This window comes from Sparus aurata, chromosome 19, assembly GCF_900880675.1.
Source record: "Sparus aurata chromosome 19, fSpaAur1.1, whole genome shotgun sequence".
NCBI classification, from domain to species: Eukaryota; Metazoa; Chordata; class Actinopteri; order Spariformes; family Sparidae; genus Sparus; species Sparus aurata.
This window is the reverse complement of record NC_044205.1, coordinates 17709928-17730164: the sequence shown is the minus strand read 5'-3', so window position 1 is coordinate 17730164 and position 20237 is coordinate 17709928. Positions and strand designations below refer to the sequence as shown.

The following is a 20237-nucleotide window of genomic DNA, read 5'->3' as shown; positions in this document are numbered from 1 at the left end:
ATTTTTAGATTAATTACCTTTGTGGCTCCAGCCATTTGTGAGGAGATGGAAGCAGGACAAAAACATGTGTGCGTGTGTGTAACGATCTTCAGCTATGTCTGTTTTAAGATCAGATTCATAGTCTTTGAGACTCGTAGGATACGTTGCACATGGTCTTGTTTGTCCTTTGAGGTCCCATATTCAAGTTCGTATTGTCCTTTGCTCTTGTTGCAGCTTTCTACTCGTTTTTTAGCCGTAGACACGGTGTCTACCACTTCGGTCAACACCAAAATATCTCAACAATCATTAACTGAGATGCCAGGAAATTTTGGTCCAGGAATTCATGGTCCCAGCTGACTCACCCCTCAGACTTTGATCATCCCCTGACTCTCCCTCTGGGGCCACCATACGGTTCACACTTACTGTATTGAGTGAAACGTCCCGACAACTATCGGATGAACTGACATAAAGTAGAATTCAGGCATTCATGTTCGAATCAGGATGAATTGTTTTAAGTATGGTGGTCCTCAGGCTTTGGCGCTAACGGCATACCTAGGTAAACATTTAATTTCCACATTTGGCATCAAAATATCTATCAAAATGTATATCTTATACCATAACACCTTTGTGTTTACTGCTAATTAGTAATTGTTTATATGCTAACACATTGAAATAAAGGCTTTACCATTTTGTTCAGTGCATTGCTGTGCTTAGTTATAGCCTATAGATCTTAGTCCAGCTCCTTCGGGTTCCTTAGAGTTACTGTAGGGGTGCTGTCAAATATTGTTTAATAAGATTTAGAAAGTTTTTACTCTTTCAAAAATGTAAATGTGTCTGAAAACACACATTAATTAACTACATTTTTGTTTTTTTATATACGTTCATGTGCATGTTGAAAAGCTGAAGTTGAAAAGTCTGCACCGACGGGAGCTCCTCTCTCCCAAAAACTTCTCCTCAAGTGCCTGAAACACATCATCAGAAGTCTCGCCTTTAATTCTGTGACTTTGTGACATCGCACAACATCGCCATGTCACACATTTTAAAAATATACGACAATATTCATGGTCGACAAATGCTTTTTAGCCACTAATAACAGTTCTAAAATGTCTTCTCTGGCTCTGGAGGAGTGTGAAAAAAATACTTGACATTACCTGAGTAATAATTGCTTGGATGATACACATTTTTAAAGGAAAGGTGTTTTGTACAAACTGGCGGTGAGCAAAGAGGGTCTAACAAACATGCTTTTGAGTTGCATGGCGGGAAATGCTGAACCTGCGATTTTTTAACTTTAAAGTGCAAAGAATCTGACACTGCTGCGCCAATTTTGAATATTGACTGTTCTGTTCCAATCTGTCTCCTAAGTCTCCCAACTGTATGAATGTGCAATTCTTAATTGTTGGGGTGTCCCTTTAAAACACTTTTATTCTTTCTTTATTCTTTGTGTATCTCTTACAACAAAAACCATCCAGTCCAGAGCCTTCTGTATGTTTTACATCCACTCTATTGTAGTAACACCACAATAAGCTTCCTACAGTGACGCACGAGCCATCATATTAACGATCACCGTCTGTGATTAAAGAGAATGGCCTGTACTTTGATCTGTTGGGGCCAACAGTAGCTACCTCGGCTTCCTCCACCAGGCTAACCAGCTGTTTTAAGTATCAGTCGGGGGAAGTTGGCAGCCAGGATTCCTACTACAAGAGGTGGAGGGTGAGATGTGGGAAGTGGTGCTGGCCGGGGGCCAAATTGGCACTCCAGACCTCATGTCCTGTCTCCAGAGGTAGAAGCAGCGCCAACAGGACGCTGAGGGCGCCGCGCCATCGGAAAAAAAACGCAGTAAAGAAAGGGGCATCTTTGACTGGAAGGGGTTTCTTGCAGATTTGAGCAGACAGACGTGAATTACATTTACACACACACAAAGCAGAAACAGACACACACGCAGACAGCAAGCACTCTTAACACTCCCCTTTGCACTCGGAGCAACATTGTCCACGCACCTCCTCACTCAGCACTCAAGCACCAACACTCACAAACATATCCGCACACACTTTCACACATATCCGCAGACGGACACAAACAAACGGACACACACGCCACAGAGCAATGGCTGCCAAGATAAGAACAATGTGAATGAACTGGAGAGGGGTCGCTGCAGTCTGTGCATATGTGAGCCCCGATGGGAAAGAAAGTGGGACAAGTGCTGATGTGCAGAGAAGGTGAGCGTTGTGATTGGGCAGAGACGGATGTGAGTGTGTGTATATTCAACAAGGATTAAATCACATGCACTGACCTTGACCAGCGTGGTGGTGACATTCGGGTGGGTGACCCTGCAGGGGATGACCAGCGGCTGCTTCTCCTTCAGGTACAACACATCTGGGCTCATACCCGGATGGTCCACAAATGGCTGCTGGCTGTCTGAAACCCAAACACTGCGGTCAGGGACACATATGGTACTGATAATAAGCATGTCACATAAATGCATAAACAAAGACTATCTCTATATTAGAGTTAAGACCGGTTTGGTTAGTTCACTGACATTACAGAAAAGCAAATGGACATGGCCTCTTGACCTTAGTTGCGGTTGGCAGGGTTATGAGATATTTATAGTGTATTACACTCCAGGGATGCAGCTAGTGATTATACTCATCATAGAAAAATCTGCCTTTCATTTCATCGATGAAAATATAGTGAAAAATCACAGATTCTCAGTCGACGTCTTCAAATGTCCAAACGAATTACATTTGCAGTGACATAAAAGAAAGTAAAGTAGACAATTCTGAGAAGCTGGAACCAGAGATTGTATCTTATGTTCTTGCTGGTAAAAGTGCACAAATAATTAATCATTTCTAAAAGTGACTTCACTGACTTAAGTTAATCAACTTCTTGTTTCAGCTCTATTCATTTTGATATTTCTGCCTCCTACCAGTAAGTAGATAAAGGTAATCTCTTCACAAATACGGGGCGCTGGTTACACCAACATGTAAACTGAAAAGTTTCACAATGACAAAGTGTCAGGAAAGACGCGCCGCTGTTGTATTTCCTTAAGGCTAAATCTGTCAGTTCACTTTCATTTCTATTTTGCCAGAGGCAGAAATGTCTTTGAGAGGCAAATCACTCAACACACCGACTATCAAGATCAATATTTTGCATCTACTATGAGCACTGTGAGTTACAATCTCATCTTTCAATGCTTTCTTTCTTTGCTGCTTTTCTTTTTTAACCAAATGAACAAAGCTGAGGATCCTTTGTTTTGCCCTGTAAGCGGGGATTCCTCTCAGGCTCAGTAACTTTCACCATACAGGTAGGGCAACATGTGAGTGGACTGGGAGTCATAACCCAGGGCAAAAAAAGTGCCGAGACACGTACCACCTGCAGCTGCTCTCTAAGTTTGCTGCTTTGAGCACAAGTATGCAGCTAAAGGTGACTCACAAGAGCGCATCGACAGTTTTAACAGCTCAGAGGGAGGGGGACGTTCAGAGAGATTTTAGAAAGAAAATCAATCTGAAACAACAAAATAAGATTTTAACACAGTGAAGGAGACGTGTACCCCCAATCCTAGCTAAACTTACTTCCTTGATTAAGTGAAAATATGTTTGTTTTTTGGGGGGTTGTTTTAATCACTTTCCCTGGACTGGCCCGTTGATTTCAAACAGCAAGGGAAGAAAACAATCATCAGCCTATATTCGCAAACACACACATGCACACACACACACAGTTCCAAGTATCAATCTCAATAACAAACAAAAACAAACAAGACACACTCCTAAATATACACACCCATTCATTGAATACCCATTCAGCGAATGGCTGCCTGCGGTCAACAATAAACACACAGATTGTTTAGAAGTAATCAAACGGCCTCGCTCTGCTTACTCCTCCCAGCTCGACTACTGTATGACTCCTGTGCCATTGAAAAGTGTGGGTGTTGCTCACTGTATTGTTTGTTACAGTAGGGTGTTATTCAAGGAAAGCAAATCTCTGAACATTCGAACAAAAGTACCCCAAGGACTAGCGGACTGAGGGCTTCCTCCTCTTGCTTTGATTCCTAATAGAGGACTCGGGGAGGGAGGCAACGTCTGAGCAGAACCGCGGGCCAAGTCTGACGCTTAATGGACATGGTGACCCGAGCGATGGATAGCCCCCGAGGGTCCTGTTGGCCAAACAGTAGCGTGCCCTGTGACCCTGGCATCCAGCCCTGCTTCGTGCCCGTTGCAGCCCAGCCACGATCAGCGTCACCCTCCAGGACAGGGAGGGGCAGGCTGGGCAGACATCGCGCCTCCTCTGCCCCTGGATACCACTGAGCCACTGGCCTTCATCTTATCCTTCTCAGCTCCTCTCTCACACACACACACACACATCCACACACCTCCCCGCCGCCACCTTGTAGAGACACAGCGACATCCCCTCCCAGCACACCCCCTTTCCCTCCCTCCCCCAAGCACAGGATGCTTCAAGCAAGGCTGAGCAGAGCAGATAAGGCTGATGCCCTGGGAAACTCTGCCCAGGCCTGAGCCTTTCAGCAGCTGAGCTATTCCTGGCCTCGAGGTAGCACGTAAACGAAAGTAAAAAAGGATTTATATATAGACAACAGGGGAGGTAGTCCCAGGCTGAGAAAAGAGAGGCAGGGGAGTCGGGGGGTGGGGGGGCTGGATGAAACTGTGCCAGAGTCATCTAGAAGGATGTGTTGCTGGGACAAACAGTGTTTAGATATTATTGGCTCTCTGGCATTGGTCTGTATTTAGCACCCACCACATCCTGTTTAACCTGGGGATATAAACAATAAGCATGAGGGGGTGAAGGAGTGTGGGCCTTCTCAACGAGTGCCAGAGAAAAGAAAATAAGTTGTACTCTCGGGCAGCAGCTGTAACTTCTTACCTGTGACATATACATAGATGGAGGTCTGCTTTCGGGTTCGGTGCCGGTACCTGCAGCGGAACAGGCCGGTGTGCTGCACCTGGCTGCGGCTCACCGTCACGACGCTGCAGTACAGTGTGCTCGTCCTCCCGCAGCGAGACTCCTCCACGTGCACCTGATCCCTGGACAAACCTGACGGGAACGCCCATGACAGCTCCCAGCGACCCCTAGCCAACAGGTAGTTAAAAAGTTTGCTCAGAAAAAAACAACAACTTGGCAATCTCTGTGTGTGCTTCCCCAGACAGTTTGCATTGTGTCACACAGCAGGAAACCTTATCGCTTCATCTAATGATTGTGTAAGGCTGGCGATTCTTGCCATAACTTGATAAGTTGATTTGTTTTCAGGCTGCGGATGAATGAAAGTAAAAACCCTTGATAGCAAAAGACTGAACACAGCTTGTCTGGGTTTATTGGGACTCAGCCCGGTCGCCAGAATAAAACGTTGGTATTTTACATTTCCGCAAATCATGGATACACATTTAAATTGTAAATGTTATTTGCATAATTTCTACAATCTGTGTAATGTCAAATTACATCCATATGAGCTGATTTTCATGTCTCTACATACAAGACAGCTGTCAAGCCAGAGATCACTAGCCGTGTTGGCGGCATCAAAACCGGATATTTTTGATGAGATGTCGGGACAATATGCAGCCGAGAACAAGGTATTTTTAGCCAGAATTCCCAGCCTTGTTATCGGCAACACAACCTGGTCAATCTAACGAGATGTCGGGACATTGGCCATGTGTGAGGCAACACAACCAGGCAAACAAAAACATGTTTTCCTAAGCCTAACCAACTTTTCGGGGGGGGGATAGAAGTAACCAGACTTTAAGCATAGGGTTGTCGAAAGATCAACTCTAAAACAAACCTTTAGAAGAACAAATGTGGGACATAAAGAAATTTAAAGTTTTATCATGGCTCCAGAAATGTGCATTGCTAACATTTATTCTGGCTATTGGGTTGGGAAACTTTGACTACACTGATGAATCCTGTCAAATTACATTTCTCTGAAAAAAGAGACCGGTGCTATATGACTCTCCTGACGGAGGACCATTGTGCTAGTAACTGTTGAAGAAACATTTGTAATGGACTAACAGTGATTGAAATGAAAGTGCCTTGGGATGAGGTCCAATTTCATTGGTCAAAGTCAGCTTGGTGTCTCAATAAATCATTTGATGACGTTATAATGAGTCTCTTTGTGGTGATTTTGACATTAATTTTTCTGTTACTATGAGGATACTAAGCCTTAAAGATGGGAATGTTCCACTTGCAGGGATCGCCGACCCCCGTTGCCCCACTGAGAGGTTCTCTGGCTTGGATCCATCTACCTGAAACTCACCTGCAGCTGAGCTGTAGTGTCTGGTTGGTGTCCAGGACCAGCTCCCGAGACTTCACATCCAGAATAGGGACGCTGTACTTCCCCTTCTGATCTTTATCTGCAGAGGTCAGAAGAGATGATGAGAGTACAGAAAACATCACTGAGAGTTCAGCTTGTAAAACTTCAGTGTGCAACATTATTCAGGGACATCTGGGCAGGATGCTCACTGTGAAATAGGGTCTTGAATCTGGGACTCCAGTGAAAGAGAATTTCTGGTTTATTAATAAACTAATCTTCCTATAATAGTGGATACACCTTTGCAATTATTCAATTCTGATCTTATGAATGGAAGTAGCCTTTGTGTGGATCCAGACCTACATGAGACCACTTTTAGAGGAAATCCTGGAAGGCAAAACACTTTACAAGGAATAAATATTTTCACACAGTTCCCATAAGCTCTGTCCATTACAGACCGGACCTTTGACTCTCTGATTGCAGAACCGATCTTGGGTCCAAGTTCCACCGCACGTCCTCCATCAGGGCCACAGTATCTGTGACCCTCCTCACATCAGGCCACTTGACAAGCTTGTGTGGAAATGCGTAAGCAGTGTCCCTCTTGTTTATCAAATGAAGGCATTTCTCCACTCCATCGCTGAGGTTTATTAATGAGAGATAAAGACGACTGTCTGTCCGCCCTTCCTTCCTTCCAACAACACCGGAAACATCATTCAGGGAAGTCCGTCCTTCACTGTGACCGGTCCTCACCGAGCGAGACTCAAAACACTCCTCACATCACAGCTGCCTTACTGCTCTGCCAGTAGTTAAATCACTCCAACGGCAGCAAGTGAGTTTATCACTAAAGTCCATTATTACCATTCATTGTCAGCATCATTGTTCCCAGTGGATGCCCCATTGAGCAGATCCAGCATTAGTCACACTGCTAGCACTTCCTATACTATTTCCTTGCATTTCGGTGAGTCAGTAGGCAAGAAACACACACACACACACAAGGCAGGGAAAGGGGAAGTTTGGGATGTCCTCCAGGCCTTCTGCGGCCTTTTCAACAAGCTGTGAAGTGTCTAAAAGCACCATACTTCACCAAAAGTGACACAGAAAGTTCACGTTTTTGCACACAGAAAAAATTAAAACCTTCATCATGTGAAAGTTATCTTTTTGTGGCAGGCTTCCAAACAATCCCTCAACGTTACCTGGAAAACATTGATCTACTAACTTATCAGGTATTTGGCGGGAACTCTTGGCAGTATAAAGAAATGTTGTTGGTGTCAGTTTCCAAGGGTGGAAGAATGCATTTAGTCACACAAAAATATTGTTCATCCCCAAAAAAATGTGTTTGTAATGAAACACTTTCTTTGTGTTTTCAACTGGGTATGTCACTCTTATTTTCATGCAGGGACTCAAGGCAGATTACTCACAGGCTTTGTGAAGACCTACTTGGAAATAAACAATATGCCGATGGAATCAATCCCGAAGAATTAATCTACAAAACCCTAGTTAGTTTGAGGTTTCAGGAACCGAGTAAGCCAAAAACCTATATTAATATTTCATAATTAGAATGTCACTAATTTGACAATATTCACATATTAAATCATATTTAGTTGGGTCCATTCTATTAAATCTGTTTTCTGAAAAACAGATGATATCACCTTTATTAAAGTGCACTTTTAGTTTCAAAATCACTTTTAATCAGAAGTTTATTTTTGTTTTGGCGACTGAATAAACTGAACAAACAAACTGACCTCATACTGTTTCACTTTGTTTATATGTGGCGGACCCTGCCACCTTTCTAGCTTCAAAAAGGATTCTGGACCTTATTTTCCTCTGATTGCAGCTTGTTTATTCAGTTATGACAAAAAAATTGATTTCTGAGTTTTTTTGTATTACCTCATTATCATTGTAAATATTACAAGTTGAATTTCTTCTCCAAAACTAAACAGTGCCACTTTAAACCTACCGAAGTTAATTATTAACGTTTTAACGACAGCAACAATGACTGATGTGTCTAAATAAGTGTGAATGTTGTAGAGCTCTCCTCTCCAGGCCATGATAATTGTATTTAAATGTGTAAGTCGATGAGGATTTTACAGTTTAAAATATAGAGTAAATGTATATCTAAAATCAAAGTTATTGTTCCCTAGAATCTAACTGAATATAGGCCTTGAGGTTGTATCCTAGGTGTCGATCTGGCCAATCAGCAGGAGATAAGTGAAAAATTAAGAATAGACGGAAAAAACATTTAAGTCACCTGTCTTAGAAAATCGATTTAGCAAAAGCTCCGTACAAAACTCGTGCTAACAACAACACTGATAATAATGATAACGCTTTGATTGCTCATCTGAATTCACAGAGAAGAGGATGCGCGTACGAAGCTATTAACTTCATGCTGATTGCGCATTATTACATTTTTCAGGGAGTAAAAAAAACAAAACAACATATTATTTTCTTTGCGCTTTCTGATCGACCTGTTCCACCGCAGAGAAATCTGTGAAGCGCATTAAAGCAACATGCCGACTGTAGATTAACCCCGCATCCTGCTCTCTGGATATTTTCCTTCAGCGGGCCGTGACCCCTCATCATCTCTATCAGAATTTTCATTTGGCAAACTCATCAGTCTCAGGAAACAACGCCCTGCGTGTGTCCATTCAACCGAGGCCAAGCGCACAAGGAGCCGGGCCACAGAGGTCCGCAATATCCAAACAAAAGTACCGCAGGATGGAGCTTATCTCCCTCACTGCACTTGGTGCTAATGGAGGTTTACGCGCTGGACGGGCTCAGACACACGACACCACAGGCGACTTAATTGGCCTGTAAACGAGCAGCCGCACCACACTGCGCCACAATGAAAAGGCGCGTTTGTGCATCTTTTGTTTACTTCCGAAGAAAAGGCTGAATGTTCTGCTTCGGCGATGGAGATCATTTTCTTTTGAAAGAGCGTCAATGACCCGTAAAGGAACCTCTAGTTTATTGTAAGTAATATACGTCACAAAAGCCGCGCGTAAAATGCGGTTTTCCATAAGTGAAAACGTGCCCAGTCTCCTTTTTTTTGATTCACAAATGTTAAAACTAAAGAAGCAAAGTAAATCAAGTGCAGTTAACAACCACATGACTAAATAGCTGAACAAGTTATTAACGCCGGATGAGATGACTACAGCAGGTGCTCTGTGCACCATTCAGCGGCACAGAGTCAACAAAAGAGAGACCGTTACTCACCTTTCGCAAGAACACCGTACAATCCACATAGCAGGCAGATGAGGATAAAATTCATCATCTCGGGGGACTCCGATGCAGCGAGCGGCTTGTGAATACAAAGTATGAAACAAGTTTTATTCCTGCTCTTGTCTTTTTTTTTCTCCCTCCAGACTCAACACAGCGCAGCGCACTTGTCTGTCTGCACTGCTGGTCAGTGAATACAGATGGTTGGTTTCCTGAGGATAGCTGCGGGAGATCACGCAACAGGACACCGCGCTTGAACTCCAGTGCAACTTTTTCCCATCGTTTTGGATAGTGGCGCGGATTTATACAGTTCCCACAGTGCGGCCACCGGATAGCGGACTTCCGTGACGTCCATTGACACACCCAGGGCGCGTAACAGCAGTCCCCCTTTTCAGTCCACACCAGTGGTCAAGCACTCTGCTAGCGAGGTGTTAATAAAAGTAAAGTCCAAACACGAATTTACACATGAAATCGTCCCTTCCTAACGCATAATCAGCAACCTTAGATATTTTCAAAACTGGCTAGAATTACGCACGCCTAAATATGTGAGAGGATGCGCACATGGCAGCTGTGTCTCAATCGCTGTACTCTGGATGGGTACACGGGATGATCAGCACGTAGGCACCGGGGGAAACGGGTCGTGTCCCGATCATCAACTTGACAGACACGTTTCTCGCATTTCAAACTGGAAAGCTGGCCCGAACAAAAGCGTCACAAATTCCAGAGAAGAAAAACACTGATCTCACATTTTAAAATGCAGGTAACCACAGTCACGAACTGTCCTCCAGAACATCAGCTGAAGATGTATTGATCCATGTTTTTGTTCTTATTTTCAAATGTTTTAAAAACAGTTTGATTCTGCTTTGCTTCCACCAGTTTCACTTATGTTGATCTAGTTGTATCTGCTGTGTCTGGTTTTATTTCCTTGTGCAAAGCACCGTGTAATTTTGCTAAGAAAGGTGCTTTATAAACACAGTTTATTATCACTATTATAAGCGTACAGGTGTTATTACTCAGTCAAACTCAGCAGAGAGTTCCATTGTCAAAAAGTTTTGTTTAGAAACACACCCGACCCTCCAGCATGGGAAATGTGGTCTTTAATATAAAGGCATACAATCTGATATTATTCAAAAATGATGCACACTGCATGTTTTTTTTTTTATTTTGTTTTTTTTTAATCCTTCAGGTGTAAGGTGCATCATTCCCTCAAGACAGTATAAGACTCAACTGTCCACATTGACCACTGGGTGGTGATGTGAGCCGAACCAGGAGGGAGAGCAGGAGAAACACCAGCGTCAGCATAGTTCTCAGGTGAGCTGTGATCATGCTTTTCAGGGAGCATGGAGTACAAATGAGGCACCATAAAGATAAATTAAATATAGTAAAACTGAAATGCAAAATATATTATCACCTCCTAACTGAGGGATTATTCACTTCTCTACAGTTATAGATAAACGTACGGCTATGACTCCGATAAACTCATGATATACAGATGCACACACATACACATACAGTACAATAACAACTCTTAAACACATACAGTGAGTCATGAACACGCATATACAGTACATGGACGAATGTAGACGAAGGCAATAATATACACAAGGGGAGAGAACTTTTTTTCCACATTCAATAAAAGGGCTGACGTGTATTTTGTTGGCAACAGCTGACACGGTCACCAACTCTGTGGTGAACTGAAACAGGAACAGTCATTGGCTACATTTACATGCACAGAACGACCTGGCTAATGATCGTACTTTGGCAAACCTCAAATCTGCTCCGAGGCCCGATATCTATGAGAGCAGGTACTGAAACTGGAGCGCAACGGACTGTTAGGGAGCAATAACAAAAGAGTCTCTTTGTTTTTTTTTATGTTTTCACAGGATTAGGATTTGGGTTGATGATCCAACTACAACTCAGAACAGGCTTCAGATAACAGGAAGTGAAGAGGAAAAACATGGAGGAAGTGAAAATAAGGTGATGATCATGAATAGGAGTCTCCAAAGAAATAAAAATAAATACATGGTTCCGTGTTGGTGCAGGAAGTGGTATTTGTAATAACCTGATTTTTACCAAAGTTGTCTTATTACTGCCACGTAACAAAAAAATACTATGTGTGCTGAGTATGTTTCCTCCATTACAGAGGAATCCCAATACTTAAGTACAGTAAGCAGCACTGACCAACACAATTTGGCCCATACCAGTAAGTGTGTGCAGAAAACTCAAACCCACTAGTGTTTTTTATGTTCTGCCATCTTGCATCTTGATTGGGTTGATACTGTAATTTTCATAAGGAACTCGAGTCAAATTCTATGAATTCCATGCCAAATATCGAACTTGACTGTCACCTTATTACACCATCAGTTAACTTGGTGAAGCGGACGGATTCAAAGATCTGGACCAAAACCAGGTTTATTTAAAGCAACTGAAGGAGCTTGTGCGGGATTTGGCGGCCCCTGTGGACAAAAGCGGTAGTGTTTCCCAGAGTGAAGAATGCATTTTCATGAGCACCACTGCTCTTTGTTGTAAAGATCTCAATCATTTGTGATATTATAACTGTAATATGACGATTGTTAGACAGTGTCAACTTTGTTTGACTACTCTTCATGCACCTGGGATACATGGAAGCCCACAACATGGAAGCTACAATAAATTGGTAGCTTGGTAATGGCAATTTTACTGATAAAGACAATTCTCTCCATCTGTTGAATGGCTGACCAAGCTCCACACGTGTTTTCACCTGTGTTCTATTGGGGACCCTTTTAGTTTCATAACCAATTCAAAACTCCTTGTAGCTGCTTTAATAACCAAGTTAAGTACTGATTTTTACGTGCATGTCAACATAGCCACTGTTGATGTTTGGATGAGGAAGTTGTTTGGTTTGGAGCAGGGATGATGATGCCCCCCGGCTAGCCTGTCGCCATGGACACGCTCCCAAAAAAACTGACTGAACGTGTTGTCATGCGATCACGACGACAGTCTGAAGATGGAGTCCAGGTCTGAAACCTTTCGTCCTGTGTGTCAAGTCTGTCAGTTTTGTTCGTGTCAGTCAGGTGTTCAGTCACACCTGTCCTTTAGTCTGCTGATGGATCCAGTCAGTGAACTTGACCACCTGTGTGTAGACGCCCGGACGGTTGAGCCTCGCGCAGCCCTCACCCCAGCTCACGATCCCTGCCAGGAACCACCGCCTGCCTCGCTCCAGACACACCAACGGACCTCCTGAATCACCCTGAGTGATACAAAAAATAAGAAAACACATGAAAGAAAAGGTCAGCAACTACCCCTCTTGGGCCAGTTTTGGTAATTGCTGATGGTTTATTCATTTCAATTTAGAGTGGGTGAAAGCGGCTCGCTAGCTCACTAAATTAATAGCCATGAGCTCACGAGTGCCATTCAAAGGCAGTATGTGACCGATCACTAATCATTACCATCAATTAATATGTTGTCCAATAGCCTACTGTTTTACAACTGCAGCCAGTAAACCCTCAAAGGCCAACCAGTCCTCCATCTGAATTGGAAGTGTGTTTAGCTCACTGTGAAGCCCTTCATCTTAACCTATAGTGGAGCATAGTGACTAAGAAATTTCTTAGTCACTATTTCTCTTACTGCAGACACAAGCTGTTGTGGTTTAGATACAATTCGGGGAATTAAAAAAAAAAAACAGGAATTTAATTCACTGAGGCAGCTGTGCATTTTGTGGTTATGACTAAAAGGTAAATCACAACTTATTGTCACACAAAAATTCTAAGAACGAGTGTTGACAGTATCCAGTATTTTTCCACAGCTTTTAACCGCAATGCGCACACTGACCTGACAGGCGTCGACTCCTCCCTGCAGGCTCCCAGCACACAGCATCCTGGGTGTGACGGCGTCATCATACAGCTTGTTACACGTGTTCCTGTTGATGATCTTCACCGAGGCCTCTTGTAAGCGAGAGGCCAGTTCACCTATACATTAAAATAACACAAAATGTTTGGTATGATTTTCAAATCGGGAAAAAAAAAATCTAAAAACATTTTTGTAAATTAGCTCTTCATTTTCATTAGATGACATTTAACATTTCTTACCGTCCTCCATGAGGACCCCCCAGCCTGTGACGTAGCAGCTGGTCCCTGTTGTGAAAGTGTGTGAGGGCGCAGGGACGCACACAGGCTGCACCAATTCATTGAAGAAGACAGGAGCACCGAGCTCGAGAAGGGCGATGTCATAGTCAGAGGTGAACTGGTCATACTGTGGGTGGAGGAGGATCCGGCGGATCGGCCTCGTGGATGCTCCGTTATTCCCCGTAGTCATCGTACGCATTCCCATGTAGGCCCGCCACGCACGAGCATCTGAATATCTGCAGACATGACATACCTAAACACAATGCCCACATTAATGATTGTCATAATTCAGGTGTCTTTCTCACTTGATGGCGTCTGAGTCCTGGAAGCAGTGAGCTGCAGAGATGAGCCAGCGGCTGGAGACCAGTGTGGCTCCACAGACGTGGCCGTAGCGATCCATCTGGAGGCTGACCTGCCATGGCCATGACCCTGCTCCAGCATCAGAGCCACCCACTATCTTAGTACGCTTCCTGGGCCTGGTGCCACAGGCTGGAAAGGAGAGACGGAAGTCTTTTTAGTCTTAATTACATGAGGCTCAGTTGGAGTTTTGTGAGTGAGAACTTACCGCAGCGCAGTTCATCAGAGCTGTCATAGCAGTCTTTCACACCGTCGCACTCAGGGTTAACCTTACTTACACACTTTCCGTTGGCACATTTGTAGGAGGATGAGGAGCAGCCTTTAACATCTAAAATAGATGAAAGACAAAGTGAAATGAAGGGCATTTAAGTCAGTAAAAACAACATATTCACTGATGTCTGATAACATGAAAACTCACACGCTCTGGTACAGTTGAGCTCATCACTGCGGTCTTTGCAGTCGATAATACCGTCACACACTGAAGACTTCGGCAAACAGACTTTGTTCGGACACACGTGGTAACATTTACCCCCTAAAAACAAACACAAAGGCTTTTAATCATCAAAATACACACAAGGACACACCTGTGTTATGACGGGGACAGTCTACTCACCACAGGTGCCTTCTTCACTGCTGTCTGCACAGCTGCTGTGACTCACACACTGGCTGCTTTGAGGCCGACACTGACCGTTCCCACACAAGACTTCTCCTGGCCTGCAGGATGCTACATGTTTTGCACGTTTGTGCAAACACAAACAGAAAAATATACAAATCTGAGTGTAGCACAGGTCATGTGTTTGATAAAATCTACAATCTTCAGGCAACAGACATACAGCATCTAGCCTCGTCCCGTCCGTCTGAGCAGTCTTTCACTCCATCACACACCTTCCTCAGAGGGATGCAGCGTCCGTCTCCACAGCGAAACTGGCGGGGACAGGCTGGAGACAGACAGGAAGCATGTGTCACCCCATGTAGACCTGACATACTGTCACAGTGGAGTGAAAGCATCAGATTTTACTTACTGCCCTCTGGAGAGAAGGCTCGGTAGAGCAGGTAGAAGCCCTTGTGAGTGAGAGATTCATCCGAATGGAAGTGGAGGGAGACAGGAGAGGAGTAGACTCGCTTTTTGCTGCTGTCTGACACTGGATTACACAGTCTAGACACAGAGGAGAGCAGAAAAAACGCAGCTACATAAAACATGGAAAGTCTTGAACATTTTTTTAAAACTGCCTGACGTGAATGAAATGCTAATCCTGAGACTTTCTTCAGGGCACCTTGGTTGAAAAACGTTACAGCTTCACAACTCACTTGAGCCCTCCGATCTCCAGCCAGTCTTTCTCACAGCCGTCTGACGACGAGGAATCCTGAATGTCCATCATCACGATCGTCATGGAGATCAGGTACCCTGGTAAGGGCGCCTGAGGAAAGAGAAAACAGAGTTAACATGCTGAGAATGTGGACAGGGAAAACAACAAAGAGATAATTCACTCTTTCATTCTACCATTCACAGACAGGTACACATACGGTCATGTGACTCACCCGTACTGTCCAGGTGCAGTCTATATTAGGAGGGTAATAGGAGGGGTAGTAGGGTGAGGTAATCGAGCCGTTCCAGGAGGAAATTGACCCTCCACATCCTGCAGGGGGAGATGGTGAAACGGATAATTGACACTGCTAACACCATCAAGTTTGCTCTATACAAGCTCATCAGACCCAGACAGAACTTTGTGTGCTTTGCTTGTTTTATGAGAGCATCAAACCTGCTTTTGGGATGGCTTGGAAGTAAGCTTTGAAGATTGCTCCATCCCTCTGCCTGCTGAACGAGAAGGTGACCAACATCACGTTCCCGGAGGACGTCAGCTTCATGACAGGTGACAAACCCGAAACAGGCAGCCCACACCACCTGAGACGAGCAAATGCATCATGGAGAGGTTTAAAACAAATGAAAGCGAACTAGATCAGCGCGGAGTTAAAAGGAACGGGCCACGAAATGTCTTTACCTGGCGATTATCTTGTTCTGTAATGGAAGCAAGAAGTCATACGCCGAGAGCTTGTGAGCAGTGCAGCTTCCTGGCGTGGCGCCGTGCAGAGTGAGGACGACCAGTCGAACCACATGACCCGATGGCACACGGAGACGCCACTGGTAGTATGGCTTCTTGGGACTCACGAGGCTCAGGGTGCGGTTGTTGCCATACTTGGCATAGAGGTCAAAGGACATGGCTTGACGGAGGAAAGGTTGGAAACATTTATTTGGTGTTACAACACGTTAGAATGCACAAACATCATGATATCAAGATTGCAATGAAAATCACAGCAAAGTTCAGTACAGCAGCAGTCCAGACAGAGATGCCTTTTGCCTAATTTCTAACACAATTAGTAAACCACATTTTGTAATATAAAGTCACCTTGGAAGCCAAGCTGCCACTTCCCACTCTGGATGCTGTTTGGATTTTTACTCTTGTCTGATTTTTCATCTGATTCATAGTCATCAGGGTCCAAACCTGCACACACACACAGCAGACATCAAAATACTTTGCAGATCCAGTAACACTTGAGAGCAACGCACACACATAAAACAACATTATTGATACTTAAAGGTGCTCCAAGTTATAATTTACGATAACGTGACATTAAAAATTAGACTTTCCGTGTCTCTCTTGTTGTTTAATGAATTGGGACAGTGGATTCTCTTGTGGAGGACTTGGGTTGGACTTTTGCAGTCCAAAGGATGTGACTTTATGCATATTTTCTAGTGTCTCGTCTCAGGGCCTCCCTCTGCTCCACTAACTGACAGTAACGGCAGCTAATGTTATTTTAGAAATAGAGCCTGCTCACATAAACTAACGACCCACTTCTATCACAACACAGAAGTTACACAGAGCCCTCTAATTATTAAATTAAATCTAAATGAATACATGTTAAATATTTATCAAGCAATTACAAAGGGTCAGTTGTTAATCATGTGTTTTTTTTATTGAGTGTTTGCATTTAAAATATAAAGGACTGTTAAGCATCCTGTAGAGTTTTAACCTATTTGTTAGGAGTTGATTGTTTTAGAGTGAATGGTGTACGCACATAGAGATATCAACTGTGGACACGTCTGCCTCCTCTCAAATACGGTGGAAGTGACTCAAGATAGATTACTGCGGATAACCCACAGATTTTGTTGTTAGCCTCCTGTAGGAACTACTTTAAGGCAGCGGGCATCTACCCGAAAAATGTTTACATCTTGCACTGGAATAAAAGTAAATAGTTCCTAGATGAAACAGCTTACAACGAGGCTTTTGGTGCTCTACACAGAAACAACTTGTTTTTTTGGAAAATCTCAACAGCTGTGCGTCTTTTCAGAAAATAACGACCCCAGGAAAGAGGAACGTGTTTCCGTGTTTCATGTGCATGTACTGTATATGTGTGAGCGCCTCTACCCAGCAGGTGGAGCATGTTGTCGTCTCGCTCCATGTAATAGCTCTGCTGGTTGCGGCTGTCCCGCAGCACCTTGTTGCTGCCGGGGAGCCTGCGCTGCAGCCTCTGTGGGCTGGACCTCCGGATCGCCATGGCAACGTCGTCCGGGGCGGAGAATTTACTCCAGTAGAAGACGTTGAGCCCTTCTGCTCCTTCACTGTCACACAAAGGGGGTTCACAATGTTGCTATTCTGCGGGGGACGTACAGCTGAGTGTGTTGTTGCCATGCATGTTTCTCTCTTCAGTAAGCTTTTTGTCAGTGCAGCCTACCTGAAGGCAGTAATTCCTGAGTGCAGGTGGTAGGAGCTCCACGGGGAGGACTGGTAGAGCTCTGAGATCTGTTTTGAAAAAGACAGATGGACAGAGGGGTCACCGTGTTTGTACAGTAGGTGGGAGGTGCAAGTGAGGTCACTTTTCCAGTGTGAGCAACACATGAACACACCTGGTCGAACATGCAGACCGAGTTCAACAAAGGCATTGTACCCATGTGTGTGTATCAAACTCTGCATGTGTGTATGTTGACTGTGAGCAGCACAGAGCACCATTGTGTCTCTACCTGCCGGCCGTGTAGAGGTAGGACCCTGGGAGGTATGGGCTCCTGGCCCTGAGTTCACCTGCTCTTTAATGAACAGATGGCCGCACAGATACTATGACCACTTAACAAGGCTGCTAACTCACCCTCACAGCTGATTAAAGGAGCATTACACTGTGTAACAGCAGATTTGGAGGGGATTTACAGCTATCGGTTCACCGTTTCTCCACCGCTCAGCAAGAATGTGCAGCCGTGCATGTGACCTTTATCTCCAAAACCCAAATTCCCAATCCCTCAGTCGTCCCAGCCTGCCCTACTGCCCTGTCTCTCCCTCTCAGCCCCAGCGTCAAACCGAGGCTCCCCTCCTCTCTGTAGTGTACGGCGCACAGAGCGGCTGATTGTGTGAAAGCTACACAGACAATGTTTTTATTGAAGGTCTGCTCTTCCTCTCACTCCTGCTGCCTGGGCCTAGCTGGACTCACAAATGCCGGGCTTGTCCTCAGCCCTGAAAGGGCCCTGTCCCAGGGGGTCCGGGGAACTCGCACACACACTGTGCCCAGCTCCTGTTTCAGCTTTACATTTAACACCACCAGAGAGAGAGAGAGAGAGGGACAGAAGAGAGAAAAGTGGTGTGCGAAAAAAAAAAAAAAAAAAAAAAACAGAAAGCGAGAAAGAGGAGGACAAAACCCATGAAGAGAAAAGCAAACGAATAAGAATGTAAAGACGACGAGAGAGGAGAGAGAGAGGGCGGCCGTGTTTTGAAAGCGCAGCATAAAAGAGACGAGCAGCCTGCTGGAGTGAAACCATGTCAGAGATACAGCGGAGACATCAGCTCCAGCCCACAGCGGGAAGGTCAAGCAGCACTATACAGTGTCAGTCAGATGGAAGGCAGTGACAGACAAGTCCACCGTCCCACTTACATAATGGTTCAAAGCCTGGGCCTGCAGGCGGAACTGAGGGGAGGTGGAGTCAGTCAGCTCTGAGGTGAAGCTCAGGTTTGGGAACTCCACGCTGCCACCGAGGAAGAACACTGAGGAAGGTGGAGCTGCAGGGGAGGAGGTAGAGGTGTGAGACAGGTGCACTGAAGGTGGATGTCACGGTAATAAACTCATTTCAAAAAGACAGGAGAGTGTCTGTGCTCACATGTTAAGAAGTGGAGGGTCAGTGCAATGGCGGCAGCGAAGGGAAAGAAAGGCAGGAGACCCAACATCCATCTCCTCCAGGAGCCACAGGCTGGAGCTCGCGGCCCCCCCTCCACCTCAGGCTTCGTGGGGGGGCTCGGTGACTGGGTGGGCTCCTTCAACTCCACCTCTCCCTTTCACACACACACACAAACACACAGACACATACACACACTCAAATATCATACTAGCTTTTTATTACATCTCTGCTCAAGTTGCTTGTAATTGTTTGGAGTTTAACCCTCATGTGACAACAGCAGAGGGGCAATAAAAGGAAAGGCCGCTCATGTGCCAAAATCAATGAGACATAGATTGTATTATGGCTGAGCAGACACTGATTCAGGGAGAGTAACGGTGAGCATCTCTGAGCTGAAAGGATCTCCTTAAACATTTAAGGGGTTGGCAGGATTCCCCGGGGGAGCAGACAAAGCGTGGCTGGAGGAGTCTGCTTTCCCACGGCCTGGCTCTGCGGTGTCAGCACTCAATCAAGTGGCTCACGACACAGACATTCATGAGAAAGACAACCGGATAGCCTAGAGACGGTTTACAATTAAGACGAGGTCGGTTCGATCGCCTCTGATTATGATGCATCACATTTTGGCATTGTAGAAAAGTTCTCAAAAGTTAATAAAGTTAACTAATTTCGAACTACAGAGAGAACAAATTGAGAAATTGTTTTTGCGCAAGGAGATTCCCAATTTGGCACCGACTTTTACGCGCAATGAAAAAAAGAACCCGGGGGCGTCTTACCTGCGCCGCGGAGCAGCCTGAGTGTCCATGCCCGGAGACGCAGTACACCTCGCAAGTCTTGCTTTTGGGGAGAGTCCTCATGGCACTGTCCCGTTCAGCTCCGGAGAGGCGATATGCAACAATACCTCAGGCATAGAAACGATGGAGAGAGAGAGGAAACCCCCGTCGTCGCTTCCTTTGAGGGGAAAAAAGCGCAAGAAATCCGACCTGAGCGGCTCGGATGCGGCGGGCATTCACCGCCTCCCGTTTACCTGAACTGGGCGGCAGGTGTCACACGGAGCCCCAGAATGCAGTGCGGGGGACAATGAGAGCACTATGAAAGGGTACAATCCGCACAACCATCCGTGCGACAGATATTGTGGGCAGACTTCCTCGCTGGGTATGAGGGAGCAGAGCTGAGGGGGACA

At 45.0% G+C, this 20237-nt stretch overlaps 2 protein-coding genes across 6 annotated transcripts in view; both read right to left on the bottom strand.

The window, feature by feature from the left end:
- Nucleotides 1-9736, bottom strand: part of flt1 (fms related receptor tyrosine kinase 1) — a 35802-nt gene extending 26066 nt beyond the window's left edge. For all 3 annotated transcript variants that reach the window (XM_030398259.1, XM_030398260.1, XM_030398261.1), the window contains exons 1-4: nucleotides 9443-9736; nucleotides 6236-6332; nucleotides 4855-5060; nucleotides 2270-2394 (exon numbers count right to left, since the gene is read on the bottom strand). In XM_030398259.1, coding sequence (XP_030254119.1) covers nucleotides 2270-2394; nucleotides 4855-5060; nucleotides 6236-6332; nucleotides 9443-9500 — 486 coding nt within the window. In that variant the 5' untranslated portion in view covers nucleotides 9501-9736. The remainder of the gene's footprint in view (nucleotides 1-2269; nucleotides 2395-4854; nucleotides 5061-6235; nucleotides 6333-9442) is intronic.
- Nucleotides 9583-20220, bottom strand: LOC115570037 (suppressor of tumorigenicity 14 protein homolog). Of its 3 annotated transcripts, XM_030398272.1 has the most exons (19): nucleotides 19831-20220; nucleotides 19043-19214; nucleotides 18820-18944; nucleotides 17638-17705; nucleotides 17331-17524; nucleotides 16311-16406; nucleotides 15906-16125; nucleotides 15666-15808; nucleotides 15445-15542; nucleotides 15214-15323; nucleotides 14928-15061; nucleotides 14739-14843; nucleotides 14519-14629; nucleotides 14324-14437; nucleotides 14114-14233; nucleotides 13854-14037; nucleotides 13513-13784; nucleotides 13256-13392; nucleotides 9583-12674 (listed from the first exon to the last, which is right to left on the bottom strand). In XM_030398272.1, the coding sequence occupies exons 1-19, from the start codon at nucleotides 19909-19911 to the stop codon at nucleotides 12507-12509; spliced, it is 2652 nt and encodes an 883-aa protein (XP_030254132.1). In that variant the 5' UTR covers nucleotides 19912-20220; the 3' UTR covers nucleotides 9583-12506. The 3 variants fall into 3 exon arrangements, with proteins under 3 accessions (XP_030254132.1, XP_030254133.1, XP_030254134.1); XM_030398274.1 differs by lacking the exons at nucleotides 9583-12674; nucleotides 13256-13392 and having other exon boundaries at nucleotides 13608-13801; XM_030398273.1 differs by lacking the exons at nucleotides 18820-18944; nucleotides 19043-19214; nucleotides 19831-20220 and having other exon boundaries at nucleotides 17331-17519; nucleotides 17638-17680.
- Between the last annotated feature and the right edge of the window lie 17 nt (nucleotides 20221-20237).

Coding starts and splice junctions, on each gene's coding strand:
- LOC115570037 (XM_030398272.1), bottom strand. CDS start 19,911: ATGAGGACTCTCCCCAAAAGCAAGACTTGCGAGGTGTACTGCGTCTCC. Junction 17,525..17,637: donor TCAGGAATTACTGCCTTCAG/GTAGGCTGCACT, acceptor TTTGTGTGACAG/TGAAGGAGCAGAAGGGCTCA. Junction 14,438..14,518: donor CAGTGAAGAAGGCACCTGTG/GTGAGTAGACTG, acceptor GTTTGTTTTTAG/GGGGTAAATGTTACCACGTG.